Below are 18,923 nucleotides of genomic sequence, written 5' to 3' on the forward strand. Positions count from 1 at the left end.
ACTATTGCTCTGTAGTATAGTTTGAAGTCTGGTATCGCTATACCGCCTGATTCACACTTCCTGCTTAGCATTGTTTTTGCTATTCTGGGTCTTTTATTTTTCCATATGAATTTCATGATTGCTTTCTCTATTTCTACAAGAAATGCCGTTGGGATTTTGATTGGCATTGCATTAAACCTATAGAGAACTTTTGGTAATATCGCCATTTTGATGATGTTAGTTCTGCCTATCCATGAACAGGGTATATTTTTCCATATTCTAAGATCTTCTTCTATTTCTCTCTTTAGGGTTCTGTAGTTTTCATTGTATAAGTCTTTCACCTCTTTTGTTAGGTTGATTCCCAAGTATTTTATTTTTTTTGAAGATATTTTGAATGGAGTGGTTGTCCTCATTTCCATTTCAGAGGATTTGTTGCTGATATACAGGAATGCCTTTGATTTATGCGTGTTGATTTTATACCCTGCCACTTTGCTGAATTCATTTATTAGCTCTAATAGTTTCTTTGTAGAGCCTTTTGGGTCTGCTAGGTATAGAATCATATCATCTGCAAATAGTGATAATTTAAGTTCTTCTTTTCCTATTTTGATGCCTTTAATTTCTTTCATCTGTCTAATTGCTCTGGCCACTGTTTCGAGAACTATGTTGAAGAGAAGTGGAGAGAGAGGGCATCCCTGTCTTGTTCCAGATTTTAGAGGGAATGCCTTCAGTTTTTCTCCATTCAGAATGATGCTAGCCTGAGGCTTAGCATAGATTGCTTTTACAATATTGAGGTATGTTCCTGTTATCCCTAGTTTTTCTAGAGTTTTGAACATAAAGGGATGCTGTACTTTGTCGAATGCTTTTTCTGCATCTATCGAGATGATCATATGGTTCTTATTTTTAAGTCTATTGATGTGGTGAATAACATTTATTGATTTCCGTATATTGAACCAGCCTTGCATCCCAGGGATGAATCCTACTTGATCATGGTGTACAATTTTTTTGATATGTTTTTGTATCCGATTCGCCAGAATTTTATTGAGGATTTTTGCATCTAGGTTCATTAGAGATATTGGTCTGTAGTTTTCTTTCTTTGAAGTGTCTTTGGTTTAGGTATCAGGGTGATGTTGGCCTCATAGAATGAATTTGGAAGTTCTCCCTCCTTTTCTATTTCCTGAAGTAGCTTGAAAAGTATTGGTATTAGATCTTCTTTAAAGGTTTTGTAAAATTCTGCTGTATACCCATCCGGTCCTGGGCTTTTCTTAGTTGGTAGTCTTTTTATGGTTTCTTCTATTTCCTCAATTGATATTGGTCTGTTTAGGTTTTCTATATCCTCCTGACTCAATCTGGGCAGATCATATGACTTAAGAAATTTATCTATGCCTTCACTATCTTCTAATTTATTGGAGTATAAGGATTCAAAATAGTTTTTGATTATCTTCTGTATTTCTGAAGTGTCTGTTGTGATATTGCCTTTTTCATCCCGTATGCTAGTAATTTGAGTTCTCTCTCTTCTTCTCTTCGCTAGCATCGCTAAGGGTCTGTCGATTTTGTTTATTTTTTCAAAGAACCAACTTTTAGTTTTGTCAATTTTTTCAATTGTTTCTTTTGTTTCGATTTCATTAATTTCAGCTCTGATTTTAATTATTTCTTGCCTTCTACTTCTTTTGCTGTTGTTTTGCTCTTCTTTTTCTAGGATTTTGAGATGAAGTATGAGATCATTTATTTGTTGGTTTTTTCTTTTTTTAAGGAATGAACTCCAAGCAATGAATTTTCCTCTTAGAACTGCTTTCAATGTGTCCCATAGATTCAGATATGTTGTGTCTGTGTTTTCATTTATCTCTAAGAATTTTTTAATTTCCTCCTTGATATCTTCTATAACCCATTGATCATTCAGTAACCTATTGTTCATTCTCCAAGTGATGTATGCTTTTTCCTTCCTTCTTTTATCGTTGATTTTCAGTTTCATTCCATTATGATCAGATAAGATGCATGGTATTATCTCTACTCCTTTATATTGTCTAAGAGTTGCCCTATGACATAATATATGATCTATTTTTGAGAAGGATCCATGTGCTGCTGAGAAAAAAGTGTAACTGCATGATGTTGGGTGGTATACTCTATATATGTCAATTAGGTCTAGGTTATTAATTGTGTTATTGAGTTCTATAGTTTCCTTATTCAACTTTTGTTTGGAAGATCTGTCCAGTGGCGAGAGAGGTGTGTTGAAGTCTCCCATGATAATGGTATGGTGGTCTATTAGACTCTTGAACTTGAGAAGAGTTTGTTTGACGAACATAGCTGCACCATCGTTTGGGGCATAAATATTTATGATTGTTATGTCTTGTTGGTGTATGGTTCCCTTAAGCAGTATGTAGAGTCCCTCTTTATCCCTTTTGATTAACTTTGGCTTGAAATCTATTTTATTTGATATGAGTATGGACACTCCTGCTTGTTTCCGAAGTCCATATGAGTGATATGATTTTTCCCAACCTTTCACCTTCAGCCTATGTATGTCTTTTCCTATCAAATGCGTCTCCTGTAGGCAGCATATTGTTGGGTCTTGTTTTGTGATCCATTCTACTAGCCTGTGTCTCTTAATTGGTGAGTTTAAGCCATTAACATTTAGGGTTATTATTGAGATATGGGTTGTTTGTCCAGCCATATTTGTTTATTTCTGTTACTAAACATGGTTTGTTTTCCTCTTTGATTATTTCCCCCCCCTTTACTGTCCTACCTCCCACTGTTGGTTTTCATTGTTATTTTCCATTTCCTCTTCCTGTAATGTTTTGGCGAGGATGTTTTGAAGAGATGGTTTTCTAGCTGCGAATTCTTTAAACTTTTGTTTATCGTGGAAGGTTTTAATTTCATCTTCCATCCTGAAGGTTAATTTCGCTGGATACACAATTCTTGGTTGGAACCCATTTTCTTTCAGTGTTTGAAATATGTTATTCCAGGATCTTCTAGCTTTCAGAGTCTGTGTTGAAAGATCAGCTGTTATCCTGATTGGCTTACCCCTAAATGTAATCTGCTTCCTTTCTCTTGTAGCTTTTAAAATTCTCTCCTTATTCTGTATGTTGGGCATCTTCATTATAATGTGTCTAGGTGTGGATCTCTTATGATTTTGCACATTCGGCGTCCTGTAGGCTTCTAGGATTTGGGATTCTGTCTCATTCTTCAAGTCTGGGAAGTTTTCTCGTATTATTTCATTGAATAGACTGCTCATTCCTTTGGCTTGGAGCTCTGTACCTTCCTGTATCCCAATGACTCTTAAGTTTGGTCTCTTAATGTTATCCCATATTTCTTGGATGTTCTGCTCATGGTTTCTTAACAGTCTTGCTGAGCTGTCTATGTTCTTTTCCAGTTGAAATACTTTGTCTTCATTGTCTGATGTTCTATCTTCTAAGTGTTCTACTCTGCTGGTAGTATTCTCCATTGAGTTTTTAAGTTGGTTTATTGCTTCCTGCATTTCTAGGATTTCTGTTTGTTTGTTTTTTATAACCTCTATCTCCCTGTATAGTTGATCCTTTGCTTCCTGGATTTGTTTGCGTAATTCATTGTCGAAGTAATCTTTCATTGTCTGATTTTGCTGTTTAATGTCTTCCTTGATACTCCAGATCATCTGAAGCATGTATATCCTGAATTCTTTATCTGACATTCCATCTGCTGCAGCTGTTACCTCTTCTAAAGTTGCGTTGACCTGCATTGCTTGTGGTCCTTTCTTTCCTTGTCTTTTCATACTGCTTGCGTATCTTTCCTGCAGGTGCGGGCGGCGGCTCTGCTCTCTCCTTATTCCAATTGGGGTGTCGTGGCTACCACGCCGGCAGGTCACTGGGCCTGTTCTGGGCGCTGGCGGCGGCTCTGTTCTGCCGCTACTCCAATTGGGGTGACAAGTGTACCACGCCGGCAGGCCACCGGGCCTGATCCGCCGGTCGGTTGCAGGTTTGCCTACCCTGCAGGCGCGGGGCGGCGGCTCTACTCTGCCCCTACTCCAAATGGGGTGACGTGTCTGTCGTACCGGCAGGCCACTGGGCCTGTCCCGCTGGTCGTTCGCAGATCTGCCCACCTTTCGGGCACAGGTGGAGGCTCTGCTCTGCCCCTACTCCAATTGGGGTGTCGTGACTACCCCGCCTGCAGGACGCTGGGCCTGTTCCTGGCACGGGCGGCGACTCTGCTCTGCCCCTACTCCAATTAGGGTGGTGTTTGTACCCCACCGGCAGGCTCCTGGGCCTGATCCGCCGGTCTGTTGTAGGTCTGCCTACCTTGAAGGCGCGGGCGGTGGATCTGCCCTGCCCCTCCTACCACGCCTGCGGACCCCTGGGCCTGATCTGCAGGTTGATCACTGGTCTGCTCACCCTGCGGGCACGGGTGGCGGTTCCGCTCCACCCCCACTCCAATTGGGGTCACGTGACCACCACACCGGCAGGGCCTGATCCGGGCGTGGGATAAGGATCTGCTCTGCCCCTACTCGAGTTGGGGTGACGTGTGTACCACACTGGCAGGCCACTGGGCCTGACCCGCCAGGCTGTCACAGGTCTGTTTACCTTGCAAGCGCGAAGGGCGGCTCTGCCCTGCCCCTCCTACCACGCCCATGTACTACTGGGTCGTGGGTCTGCCCACCTGGCGGGTGCGGGTGGCGGCTCCGCTCCGCCCCCTCTCCAATTGGGGTCACGCGGTCACCACGCTGGCGAGCCGCTGGGCCTGCTCCGGGGGCTGGCGGCGGCCCGGCTCCTTCCCTCTGGCTCGAGGACAAATTGAGGAGACTCGGGTGACTGAGCCTCACCCCCCTTACCAGGAGACCAACTGCTTATGTCACTGCTGGTATTGATGAAGATCTCTCCTCCACCGCTTTCTGCTGACATCAGATCTCTGCCATGTTGGTATCCTATGCGAATGGCAGCATTTCGTTCCCCTTGCCGGGCAACCAAAGCAACGGGTGAGTCCTGACAGGCCCTCAGCAGGACCCGGACAGAGAAGCAGTTTCCGCGGGCTCCTAGCCCCAGGCCAGGGAAGTTCCGGGAGCCGGAACTCGGCCGCTCCGTGCTCGGTGTAAGCTCCTATAAGTGTAGGCTCCAAGAAGCAGTCCCTGCGGGCTCAGTTCCGGGAGCCGGAATTCGGCCGCTTAGTGCTTGGTGTTTGCTCTGATAGGAGCAGGGTCCAAGAAGCAGCCTCCGCAGGCTCCCCAGCCCTGTGCCAGGGCGGTTCCGGGACAGTTCCGGGAGCCGGAACTCGGCCGCCCCGCGCTCGGTGTTCGCTCCGATAAGATCAGGTTCTAAGAAGCACCCAGGCACTGAACCCTAGCAATCTGTCTGCAAGCCGCAGGCGAATGGCAGCCTGAAATTACCTGTTCTATGGCTGAATGAGCTGCGGTCAGTCGAAAACAGGTATGGTGACGTCAGCTTTCCAACATGGTGGCTGCTGGCCTCCTCTGTGGTCTGACCGGTGTGGAGAACCGAGATGGACCGCTTCCTTCCCCCGTCTCAAACCCAGAATTCAGCCCTGAGTACGGTGCTTGCACGGCTGGCAGAAACTGCAGCGCTGTATCCCTGCGTCGCTATCTCCTCGTTTCCCAGCATGTGCTGCAGACTCTAGCCGCGGGGCGATTTGCTGAATAAGCAGTGTTACCCTCTGTGCGACAAACCTCTCGCGTTTGAGTCCCCGTAGCCGATCCTCGTGCGATGGAAATCCTTCCTCCAGGTTCCAGAGCACCCCACTATTGCTGGAAATTCCTAACAAGATATCCTTTAGCCGTCCTGACTTGTCATACTCCCACACAGTGAAGCAGCACACGGGGGCAATGCACTCCCCTCGCCACCATCTTCCTTCCACTAATTAGTTTTTTAATGTCATTATGGATTAGAACATTTTGATATATTTTAATCCACTGCAGCTATGATTTTAGTGATGCTCCAATTGTCCCATCTTCAGCAGTGACAGCCCCTTCACGTTGGCTTCTAAGTCTTTAACAAGACTCTACCATTTTTTTTCCTAGTCTTTTTTATTTTTAAATTGCTTCCTTATTTTCCGTGTTGAGGAGATGTTTCCAGGCTTATCTCACACATTTTCTGCTCCAGATATAGAACTATCCATTTCTTGATCTCTAGTTTGTTGGGTTGTTGTGTCAAGTGGGAAAAGGTATATGCAAACCATGGTCTGGCTCCAATGGTACTCATTGTTGAAGGTCTTTTCAGTGGATCAGACTAAGTAACATCCTTTCTACTTCTTTACTCTCTTCTTCCCTTCCCCTTTCCCTACTTCCCCTCCTCCTTCTCTGCCTCATCTCCTCTCTTCTTTAACATAAAAGGTGAACACTATAATCATTGCAATCAAGTTTAACCTCATTGACCTTATACCTGTAGCTCCTTTCACACCAATGACGCCCACTTAATTACACATTTGCTTCATCAACCATATTCACACATCAAATTATCCCCAAACCTGGTGTCTCCTAGCAATGATAACACTAATAATATCACAGTTTCTTCAGATAGCAAATCTTACGCAGTTTAGTTTACAGTCTGGATCAAAGTCTTCCATGAGATTGCAGACAAAATGTTGGCCAGGACTGAAGTTATGGAGGGCTTGGCTGGGGCTGGGAGATCTGTTTCCACTGGGACTTGCTCCCAAGGCTGGCAAGCTTATACGGGCTGTTGATAGAAGACCTCTGTTGCTCTTCACAGGGGCCTCTCACACAGCTGCTGGAGGGTCCTTGCAATATGAGTTCTGGTTTTACCCAAAGCAAGTGATGCTAGAGAGCAAGGTGTAAGCAGCTTTGCTTTTGTGGTCTATCTTCAGAATCTCTGGCTGCTGCTTTAAGTCACTATGTCACATGGTCTCCAACTGTTGAAAGGAGATTGTCAAAGAATTTTCAGGCATATTTCTTTTTACTTTATGGCTAACAACTTACATTCCTCCCACATGCAAAATATACTCACCCCTTCTGAAGACTCCCCCAAATTTCCTCCCTTCAAGCATCAACTGGAAGTCCAGGTCTTGTCACCTAAATCAGGTCCAGATACGGAAGACACGCGTCAGGTGTGGTTCGTTGAATTCAGCTCCCTAAGCACAATTCCTCATGATCTGAAGAATTGGGATCTAAAAAGAGAAGTTGTTTTTCACTCCTTGCCCACAGGTACACTTAACATGAATGGTGGGAGAAGCATAAGATAACCACCATAAACCCTACCAACAGTATTTGAAACAGAAAAACAGGAGACACACAAGAGCCCTGATCCATTGCAATTTGGAAATCCATCAGGGCAAATGGAGCTCTTTGATTGGCACTCGAAGCCTGAGATTACGTCTCTACAGCTTCCACCTCTGGTGTCTGACCATTAGCCCTACCCTCCAGGACATCCATTTTTTTCCATGAAAGGCAACCAATCTTTTCTCTGGAACAATTTTCTCAGCTTGCTTCTTATCGACAGAAACTTGTGTTTCCAAAAGCCTCTTTCTGTTTTATATATTCTGCTTCTTTCCACTTAAGTTTGTAATATCTTTGCCAATGTACTCCTTTTAAAGACTTCATGGATCTCTTATGATTTTTTTACAGTAGCCCATTCAATCCAATCATCACCCCTGCAAATAAGTCCTTCTCAACCTTGAACTTCTACCAACCATCTTTTCAAGGCCCTTTCATTTTTAATCAACATACTCTTCTTCTGTCCACTGTCTAATTTTAAAGCCACTCCTAAATTTTAGGGTTTGTTATGGCATACCCTACCTCTGGTACAAATTCTGTACTAGATATCTATTGCTGTGTAACAAGTTACCCTAAAATTTAGTGTCTTAGAATGATAATTAACATTTATTTTCTCACAGTTTCTGTAAGTTAGAAATATGAGAGCTGCTCTGAGCTGGGCTATTTAGAGGAGAGTTTCTGGTGAGGTTGGATGAAGGAGTTTGGCTAGGGCTGCAGTCATCTGGCAGTTTGACCAACACTGAGGGATCTGTGTCCAAGGACAGTCATTTCCATGGCTGGAAAGTGGCTGCTGGCTGTGGGTGGGGCGAGAGAGCTTCTTTTCCACATGGACCTCTCTAGATTGATGGCAGAGTGTCCTTATGGTATGAAATGGGCTTAAGAGCAAGCCATCCAGGAGAACAGTGGGGAAACTTCAATTCCATTGATGACCAAGGTTTACATATCACACATTATCACTTTTATGCTTTTTATTATGGTCAACTCAGTAAATCTTGCTCCCACTCGAAAAGGAAAATTAGGTTGTACATCTTGAAGGTGGAGGTGTGTTTTTAAACCACATAAACACTATCGCCAATGATAAAATTACTGACAGTAGTTACATTTTCCATAACTTTTTTTTTTAATAGAGTGTTTCTTACTGAGGATACGGTCAAATTTCTATGTTCTGAATTCACATAAAGTTGTCCCCTGTGTGCATGTGCCACCAACTTAAAAAACAGTTGACTTGTTTTCTTTTGCTTTTGACTTTTGGGAATTCCTTCTTTTTTTTAATAATTTTATAAAATAACTTAAATGTGTTGAAGTCAAACTAATCAAGCCAGATTCAGAAAATTTAGCTTCATTTCTTTATACTCTATACCCTTCTCTCCTCTAGGTTAACTTTTTAAAAAACTTTTTATGTATTCTTCCTTTTAAAAACAACTCCTTAAATAAATACATACTTCTAATTCTAAAGTATTTTCATGTTATTAATACTACCCTTCATGTTTCTTTTTTCAGACACCAATATACATGGAATTCATTTCAGTATTTGAAGTCCAGTATTCGTAGATAATGGTTATTTCTATGGCTAATGGTTACCATTATGTAAATGTATGTAGTTTATTAAACCAGTCCTCCATGCAGAGATAATCTGGTGGTTTCTACTCTTTAACTAATGATTTATTTATCCCTATTCTTTTATTTTAGTCTCTTACTATTACAAATAGTATTGCAACAAATAGTTTTATGCATGTGTCTTTCTGAATTTTTTTCCACATAATTTTATGGCTACAATTTACTCCATGTTGTGGATTGTTTAAAAATGAAAAGTATCAATTTGACAGATAAAAGATATTATCTTGTTTGAATTTTTATTTCTTTGATTTCTAGTTCTATTGAGTATTTTTCACTTGCTTATTAATCTTTATTTTAAAACCTCTTTTTTGAAGTATGAGATACAAAAAGCTATACATATTTAATGTGTACAAGTGGATTCTGGAAAATTCCTAGAGGTATTTTCATCTGTGGATGGTTGTTAAATTGATGTTTCTATTGGATCAGAAGGTGAGGACTGGGACTTCTGATTCTGCCTTCTTGGTAACTTTGCATTCTGCTTGTTCATCTTTTTATTTCTTCCATGTGCTCTGTCTGTATCTTTTGTCAACTTTTTTCTATGTAACTTTAATTCTTTCAAGTGCAAAGAGAAGAGTTATTTATTAGGAATGGAAATTTTTGTCACTGTTCCTGTAAAATATCTCTAATTGTTTCTTTTCTTTTCAATTTTATTTGTTAGAAATCATTTTGACAAAGTTTAATGTTTTATATAATCAGGTTTTTCCCTTTATGATTACTTCAGTAGATTTAAAAAAATCTTTAGGAAGTACTTCACCATTTCAAAATTCATGACAAGTTCATCCACATGTTACTTTATTATTACCAAGGACATATATCTTTCATACAGACAACTCAATCTGATAGATTTCCATGAATTGGACAAAGTTATTGCACTAGTTGGCTAGGGCTGCTATAACAAAGTGCCACAACCCAGGCAGCTGGAACAACAGAAAATTAGCCTCACACTTCTGGAGGCTAGAGGTCTAATATCCAAGCATCAGCTGGACTAGTTCTCCCTGAGGGTTATGAGGGAGATTGTGTTCCATGCTTCTTTTTCTGGTCATATTTGGCATTCCTTACTTATAGACATATCACCCCAATCTGTGCCTCAGGATGTGGAATATCAAGAAGTTATTTATTGCTGGTGGAAATGCAAAATGGTGCAACTTCCTTGGAATACAGTTTGGTGGTTTCTTATAGAACTAAATATACTCTTACCATGCAATCCTGCAATGTGGCTCCCTGGTATATAACCAGAGGTGTTGGAAACATGTCCACACAAAGACCTGAACATGGATGTTTACAGCAGCTTAATTCATAATTACCAAAACTTGGAAGCAACCAGGATGTCCTTCAGTTGGAGAATGGATAAACTGTGGTACATCCAGAAAAAAAGAATATTAATCAACACTAAAAACAAATGAGCTATCAAGTCCTGAAAAGACACAGAGAGACCTGGATGCACATTATTAAGTGAAAAGACCACTCAAAAAGGTTATATAACACATAGTCCTAACTATGACATCTGGAAAAGGCAGAACTATGGGGATGGTGAAAAGGCCCATGGCTGTCAGGGATTTGAGGAGAAGGAGCAAAGAATAAAGGGCACAGAAGATTTTTAGAGCAGTGAAACCCTCCTGGGCGATTCTACAATGGTAGGTATTTGCCATTATAAGTCTGTGCATACCCATAGTATATCCAGCGTACTGTGCACCCTGATGTAAACTGTGGACTCTGGATTAGGATGATACCCAGTGGAAGTTTACCAATTACAACCAATGCACTGCAGTGCTGGGGGGAGGATGTTGACAGTGTGGGGAGCTATGCATGTGCTGGGGCAGGGGGCACACGGGAACTCACTGTGCCTTCCTCTCAATTTGAGAGAATCTAATATTTATCTGAAAATAATATTTAATAAAATTTTAAACATACAAGGAGCACTGATTTCTATATCTTAAACAAACATGAGATTATCAATCAAATAATAGACCTTTGATCTATTTGATGGTTTCCTTACTTTCCTTATAATCATTTTATTTAAAATAGATTTGAAAAGAAACAAAACTAGATGACAGCAAAAAAAGCTTCACCCTCAGGGGACTTATTCTAGAGGGTGACAAAAGCAATAAACAAATGAACAAAAAAAATTAAATGTAAACAAAACAAACAAACAAAATATCCATTCTATAAAGAATATAAAAGAGGAAGTTTGAACCTTTCTGAATTATGAAGTGTGTCTTTAAGGAATCCATGGGAGTCTGTGTTCACTTTTTTTTTTTTAAAGACAATAAAAACACACCAAAATGGTCTCCTGCTGAATTGCTGAAAGCTTTTTCCAGAAAATATAAACTTCAGAAAGCAAATTCTAATAGTGTAGACCAACAACCTTTATTTACAACCATGTAATAAATGGGTCCAGGAACTCATATTCTATAAAAACAGCACATTGAAAAGGGTCTAATCAATTTGAACACTGTCATCTAGTTTTATGCCAGAAAAATTATTTTTAAAAGCACAATTTTTCAATTTTATTTGGTGTTGAGCTTGTCCCTTAAAATATGGGTTTGGTTTTAAATTTAGGTTAAAATTAACCTGGGCTCTATTCCCATGTCATTAAACATATGCATATTTTTCTTCCTATATTTTAATCTGTTTTAGTTTATTGCCTGACCAAGAAACACCCAGATATTTCAGCATATGCTTTTTTTTGGAGGGGGGGGGGGGGAATACTAGGGATTAAATTTAGGTGCGCTCAGCCACTGAGCCATGTCCCCAGCCCTTTTAAAAATATTTTATTTAGAGACAGGGTCTCGCTGAGTTGCTTAGTGCCTCGCTGTTGTGAGGTTGGCTTTGAACTCGTGGTTCTCTTACCTCAGCCTCCCGTATCAGCATATGCTGTTGATGCTTTGCAACCTGAGCACTGTAGTGGGGCAGAGTGAGAGTCATTCAGGAAGGAGTAATGAGCTTACACTCAATGGCTGCAATTCACTAATGAGACTGATTGTGCCCCAGGCAGCACTGGATTTGGTCTGACTGCTCCATAGAGAAATAGCCAAGAAGTGGGAAAATACAATACACCTGGCTTTAGTTACAAAGACCACATACACTATCAGAGCTCATCCCTAGAAACTCTAATGTACTCTCTATGTACTGCTTGGGAGACCTTCTTTAAGAACCACCTGGTGGCCTGGTCCCACCAGCCCATTTGGGGAGAGCAAGGTGAGTTTGTGTTACAGTGTGAGCACCCAAATGCTCTCTGCCTGCTCCAGCACAGAAACAGTGCTACTAGCATTCCCCAAGCAAGTAAGTGATGTGGTGTGTGTGTTCTTAATCTCTATTTTAATGTCTCCAACCAGCTAGTGGTTAATTAGCAATTTGCTGTCCACCAATATGCAAATGAATGACAAGCAAAGGGTCTCTGCCTCTGTAATTATTTTGCTGATTTACAAGCCACTTTCTTCTCTGTGTAGGTTTTTCTGTGTGTGCATTCATGCATCAGGGATTTCATTATTTTTAGAAGTGTACTCTCTGCATTTTTATGCTTTAATAAAAAAGATTTCAGTAATTACAGTGTTTTGAAAAAAATGTCTATATATACACATATTTTCCCCCATCGGCTCCAAATGAGTTTGTCAGTTGTTTTTTTTTTAAATATATAAAAAGTGGAGAGTTAGATTTATCAAGGGGCTGTAATCCAAATTGCAGACAGTCAGAGGCGCAAGATTGAAAGATACACATCTCTGCTGCTGCCAAATCCTTATCTGGAATCAGAGTCTTGTAATATTTGATTTTCTCCCAAGCAGCTCTGGTGAGTCGAGCCACGATCTGCGTTATCCATCTGCCTACTTTGGAGCAGGGTGTTTTACTATTTGGCGGTTTAAACGCTTTACATTTTGGGGGGGGGGCAGGGCATTAAGAAAGGCTCTCATGTTAAATTAAGTCAATTAATAAATGGAGACACATTAAGCAATCAATTTTGTCAGCCTATCTCCCCAGCATTATGTATGGTTGGCTGTAATCACAAGATAAATGCAATGTGCTGATCTATGGTAATGTTCAATAATACATTCTCGACCAGGCTCAATTCATCAGGGAGTTTCGGTAGGGGAGGCATTTGTTATTGGCTGTCTCTGCACCTCAAGGATAACATTTCTGTCCTTTTGATTGGCTGCCCCACTGCTGCAAGATTCTAACCGTCTTATTTTGATGATGAATATGAAGGCACGCTAAGCGGGGCTGGAGCGGAGTGTCTCAGAGGCTGCGCTCCTTCCAGAGCCCAAGGACTCACAGCTCCCTCCTCTGCCTTCCTGTGCCAACAACCCCCCAAAAGTTGTGATGCTTTTCTTTACCCAGTGCTTTGGGGCTGTGTTAGATCTCATTCACCTCCGGTTTCAGCACTACAAAGCCAAACGGGTTTTCTCTGCTGCTGGGCAACTTGTCTGCGTTGTCAATCCCACGCACAACCTAAAGGTGAGTCGCTGTCTCGCAGCATTGTGCATGCATTCTGCTCAGGGACTCGTCCCTCCTCGGCGGCCGCGGTGAGCCTCCAGCGTGCAGAGCGCCTTCCAAATACCGGTTCGCGGGTGCTGGGACCCTGTAGTCGTCGGAGGTGATTGCCTGGGCTCATTCTCTCTCTCTAGCTGGCTTGGTGCTCTTGCTGACGGTGTGCTGTTTCCCTGAAACACTGGAGCAATGATCTAGTGTCTTCCCCACGCCTGCAACAGGAGCAGGATTGGCGGGTGGGGGGGTGGATGAAGGTGGTGGAGAGAGTATGTGTGTGGAGCAGGGCGTGGGTGGGTGGGGGGTGTACCCACCACTCTTTCAAATGTTTGTGGGCAAGTGCTCAGAAGATAGGATTTGAAAAGTTACCCAGATCGCTGTCTGTCCCATGTGCTGGGAAAGGCAGTTAAGTACAGGGATTTTGGAAGCCCCTGCTGGCTAGGGGGCTACAGATCTAGCAAAAAGTACCTGCAGGAATGAGCAGCCCCGAGACAGGGAATTGGTGAGGGGGCTCCTTCTGCAAAGTATTGGCCCTTGTCCTTGGACTTGGTGTGTTCCTGCCAGCTAGATGGACACCTTTCTCCTGAGTACAGGAGGAGGGGGAGGAGGGCTTTGCTTCAGTTGTGTAATAATGAAACCAGCTTGGAGCCTTGGCTGCCTGAAGCTCTGCTGGCAGCTGGGTGCTGAGCTGCTGGTGGCTGCCTGGCTACTCCTCTGACGTCCTTGCCTCTGCATTGTGCCTTCTGTCAAGGCCCTTTAAGAGAGAGTCAAAACATGGGCTCTAGAAGGATCACTACAATCACAGCCAGGGCTGAGGGGGAAATGAATGAAGAGCCACTGGCCAGGGGTGATGGAGAGGAGGGGGGGAAAATGGGGTGAGGCATGGTGGGAGGACTCAGCTGAACTCCCCACATGAGAAACTCTGAGCCACTTTGGCTCTGTCCTGAAGTAAAAGGTGGGACTCTTTCTTTGAGAGTTGCTTTTGGGTGCTCCCCACTGTACTGGAGGATTGAGGGCAGGGGGAGGGGCCAGTCTGTAGCAGGAATGCTGGACAGTGTGCACGAGGACAGATCTGTCCTTCTGACCACTGCTGCTGGGTAGAGTGTTGGATGTTGCCTGTCACTTTATGAACTCTCACCTGGCAGCTGTCCTTAGCTGCCACCCTACAAGCCTGTGCTGATCATCCCTCCAAACCCCATTCCTGGAAGTCCCTAGGAAGGACAGCTGCCTGGAGAGCCTGAGGCCACATGCCAAGGCCAGCCCCAAGTGCAGGAGCCATGGACTGCACTGGAACCAGCACACTTGATCCGACCTAGGAACCGACTTCCTGGGACCTTAGCTGTGACTAATACCATCTCACTCAATGTTTCCTGCTCTCTCTCCCTCTCTCCCTCTGGGTCTGGCTCATTCGCGCTCTCTCTCTCTCTCCTCTCATTCCTTTCTTCCTTTATAGCTTAGTTTTATAAATGAGAACTCTCTACCAGTCATCCCTGACAAAGCAAGTGTATAGGATGCATATTAAAATATAATTCTGAATTCCATTTTATGGTCGCTTTTGAGACCACATTCGAACTCCCATTATTTTGTCACTTTACATTAGTTAGTTCCCTGTGGCAAGAAATTTTGTTTACTCCTGTTTTGCATTTTAATACCTTTAAAAATTGTTTACGAGACTTAGCATTTCTGAGGTTTGAATTTATATGGTTCATTGCCCGCAGCTGATGATGGAGGAGAGAGGGGTGCGGAGGTCTTGGTGTGGGGTGAGGGGAAGCCATCTGTGGATATTTTGGGGGTGATATCTCCTTGGATATTGACACTTATTTCTGCTGCAAAACCCAGGGGTTCAGAGTCAGGGCTGGAAACCTTGAGTTAACTCTAACCAGCTGTGTGACCTTGAATGACTGAACCTCTCTGAGACTCCCCTTCATCACCTCCAACAGGAGCATAGGAATAATGCTCCACAGCATTGTGAGGCTGCCAAGAGATATGAGGGGCAAATGTGCTTTGTAATACTCTCCTTTAAAAAAAATGTATGTTTTTGCATATAATTTGTAGGAACTTCAAAAGTTGTCACTTGGAGCCTTCAGGCAACTTGGAAATCCTATAAGCAGGAACATAAAAATAGGTGACATATGCTTTGAGGGGCTATTTTGCATGGCTCACTTTTTCACATACACTCTCATTTGATTTTTCATTTCCCATTAAAAAAAAATCCACCTAGGGAGTTTGCTTATAAAAGAATCACCACTGGTTGGTGGGGGGGGGGAAGCATGTGGAGTATAAGAATGCTGTCAGGCTTGGGGCACAGCATAGAGCTCAGAGGAGTCTCCATAAGCACCCCACGCTCATCCAGGATCTGGGTGGCCCAGCAGTTAAGTTTACCTACTCCTCACAGCTGAGGCCTAACAGTCATTTGCAGAGTTTCTAAAGGAACAACCCTCTAGAAGTATCACCGCCCCACTGCTTAGATTAAAAAGTGCACAAAGGCTGACAAAAAGGTTCTCTTTGTAAAAGTTAATTTCCATAAATAGACCACAGGAGTATGCCTTCAATGTAATAAGCTGTGATCTACCTAAATAAATAAATATCCCTCTTTCTTAAAGGTGGGGGGGAGAGAGAACGAACAAACTGTGGCAATATAACCCAGAATAGCTATTGATCTGTGGTGCTTCCCCACACTTTGTATGACAGGCTGGAACATGAAATTGTGACCAAGGACAGAGAGACTGCAACCTTGTTTTCAATTTTGTATGTAGCTACAAAGAAGTCTGGGAACCTGCATTTTTCTTTGTGGAAGTACTTTTACACTCTTTATCTTTGTCTGGGTTTTCCTGGGAATTCTCACAACATCCAAGAACCTGAGGCAAATGCTGGGTTATCATCCAAATTCATTTACTGAGAAGAGTAACTCGTGTATTTACTATGCTTTTATAGGTCACCTTCATTCTCAATCATATTATGGTGATTACTCAATAACCTGGGATTCCTTCAAGCCTCATGCCTCTTCTTTTAAGTGGAAGGCAGAGCCTTCCTGGGGCCTGCAGATACCATGGTTAGAGCCATTACACCACTAAGCCTTCCCTAATTAAAAGGGTCCTTTGGAGTAAGTGGCATTGTGCTAGAGAGACTTCAGCTCTAAGAGAATGCCAGGCAATACAGCGAATAAGATTGTGTCCCTGTGTCTGTCTCCGTCTGTAGGGATGATTCTTGCAAAGATAAGGGTTTCAAATGATACCCCCACTTTTCCTTCCCGCTTCATGAGAGACGGCCCCCAAGGAGCCAGCTTTCTTGGCTCCATGCCCTCTGCTTCCCAGGTCACAGAGTTATTGCAATGCGGCGAGAAAGCTGCAGGCGGCGCTCTTGAGGCTGCCGCGCCTGGGTCTGATTCAGCATTCCTTCCTTCCGCGCGTCCTTTGCTTGTTTCCGACCCAAGAAGCCTTTCTCCCCTGGCTCCTCTCCCGTTGGCACTGGCTGCCTTGCGCAGCACTGCCTTCTGCCCCGCCTACAGACGGGTAGTACCCCTTGAGGGTGGGCGGGATGGCCCGTTCCTGCAGCCAGGTTTCCCCCAGGGAAGGGTCTGCAGCCGCAGCCAGAGCCCTTCTGCGGTCAGGCTTCAGCACTCCTCCAGCGGACAGTGACTGAGAAGAGATGTCTGTGCGACTTCCTCCTTTTAACCACAGGCTTTGAAAACAAGTTCCTGAAAAAAAGAAATGCTTTCTGCAAAAATACCCAAAATGCAAAATGCTTTTTGGCAAACTTCCAAAAGGCCCTCTCTGATACCTCCACGCAGTGCCCTCCTCTGCGTCCTGACCTGGGAACATAAGTCTTCCCACCTCCCTGGGAGGGGAGGCTATTCCTGCCTCCAGCCAGCCAGATCCCTGCTGCTCTTGTCTGTGGTAACCCATTAACCTTGGGCTTACAGACAGAAACACGGAATGGGACAATGATGGGTTTAAGTGCCTGGCAGATTTGAGACCTCTAACTGGGGCATTTCAGTACCATTCCTGTGGTATCCCTGTGCCTTTCATTCTAAGACCAGCCTAGGGGGGAAAATGTATTCTGAGTGGTGGAGCCGGGGAGGGAAGAGAAGGTGATCCTCCAAGGAGAGAAACAGGAGAGATGTGAGGTGTGTGGCAAAGCCAAACATCACCTCTAACTGTTTATTGGGGTAATCTTTGGAAATCCCTTGCTGCCCTGGGGCTTTGCTAACTGCCTGACACAGCACAGTTGGGAGCAGCAGGGATGTGAGCTGAAGACCTGAGTAAAACCTGAGCTTTGTTTTTAGAGATTTAGAAATGGCCTTTGGAGCGTGCAGTGTGAATACCTAGTGTAAAGCAGTTAAGGGTTTCTGACAGGATTGTTTAAGAGCTGGGCTGTGGGTTACCCAGTTCTTATTTATTCACACAGCCACCTCTGAGGGCTCTGTTCCCAGTCCTCTGACCAATTTCCCCATCTTCTTTCTCTGCCTAGACTGGAGCCACCTCCTGCTCATTAGCACTTGACAGGAGTTGGGGAAAGGTAAGCGAGGGAGTGGGTAGAGGCTGGTGGTCTGCACTCTCTGAGCTTTATCCTAGAGGCTGTCTGCAGCCTCTTCCAGCCCCTTGGTATTGTATGACACTCGACTCGATGGGCACGGAGCAGTCGAGCAGCTTTTCTGGTTAATGGTGATTGCAAATGAGGCTCCCGAGTCACATAATAGGAGGCCCAGAGCCCTGAGCAGTAATTTGGTTAGCTGTGTGCTAGTGATTGAGTTGCAGGGAAGGCTGAAGCAGGTGACTTGCAGAGGGGAGCAGATTACCTCTGTACTGAGTTTACCCAGCAGCCCCCAAGCAAATTCTGTGGTATCCCTTAACCATGGTCCCTCCATCTATAGAGACTATTTGGGAAAATTAGAAAACTGAGACTGAGCTCTTTCTTTGAAATCCACAGAGAGGTCAGAGTTATTTGAATGGCATCCCTGGGATAAGACATAATATTTTTTGAGGAATTAACAATATGGAGAAAGGGCACAGAGGCGCACACCTATAATCTCAGTGACTCGGGGGCTGAGGCAGGAGGGTCATAAGTATAAGGCCAGCCTCAGCAACTTAGGGAGGCCCTAAGCAACTTAGGGAGAGCCTGTCTCAATAAATAAATAGGGCTGGGGTGTGGTTCAGTGGTTAAGCACCCCTGGGTTCAATCCTGGTATAAAAGAAATTATAAGGGAAAAATGTAACTCTCAGTAAAGGTATTTTACCCTTAAAAAGTCAGCTTCACTCGATCAGCTCTGCTCCCCAAGGGATCAGTGAACCTGTTTAGATGCGAAATTACTCAGAAGAGGGGTCAACCTGGAGAATGGAGACCCACCTTACCATGGGGTCTATGGCTCAGGAAATGTCAGTAGAATGTCAAAGCTGGGAGATTAAACCTTATTTTATAATCAAGGACGCTACTTACGTTGGTTTCCTGTGGCTGCTGTAACAAATTGCCACAAACTGGGCAGCTTAAAAACACAGTAAAGTACAGAAATTCATTGTCTGTCTCACAGTCCTGGAGACCAGGCACTGGCAGGGCCAGACTCCCTCAGAACTAGGGCAGAATCCCTTTGAAGGCTCCATGCACCCCTTGGCTTGTGGCTACATCCCTCCTATCTCTGCCTCCATGATCA

The 18,923-nt window shown here is 43.7% G+C and overlaps 1 protein-coding gene across 1 annotated transcript in view; it reads left to right on the forward strand.

Moving 5' to 3' along the window:
* Nucleotides 1–13,072: 13,072 nt before the first annotated feature.
* Siah3 (siah E3 ubiquitin protein ligase family member 3) overlaps nt 13,073–18,923 on the forward strand; it is a 66,855-nt gene continuing 61,004 nt past the window's right edge. The window contains exon 1 of the mRNA XM_046454053.2: nt 13,073–13,246. Within this exon, the coding sequence (XP_046310009.1) occupies nt 13,112–13,246 (135 nt within the window). The 5' untranslated portion in view covers nt 13,073–13,111. The remainder of the gene's footprint in view (nt 13,247–18,923) is intronic.

The sequence above is a fragment of the Marmota monax genome, unplaced genomic scaffold, assembly GCF_021218885.2.
Source record: "Marmota monax isolate L192 unplaced genomic scaffold, Marmota_monax_Labrador192_F-V1.1 WCK01_AAM20220418_F8-fsc00011, whole genome shotgun sequence".
Lineage (NCBI taxonomy): Eukaryota > Metazoa > Chordata > Mammalia > Rodentia > Sciuridae > Marmota > Marmota monax.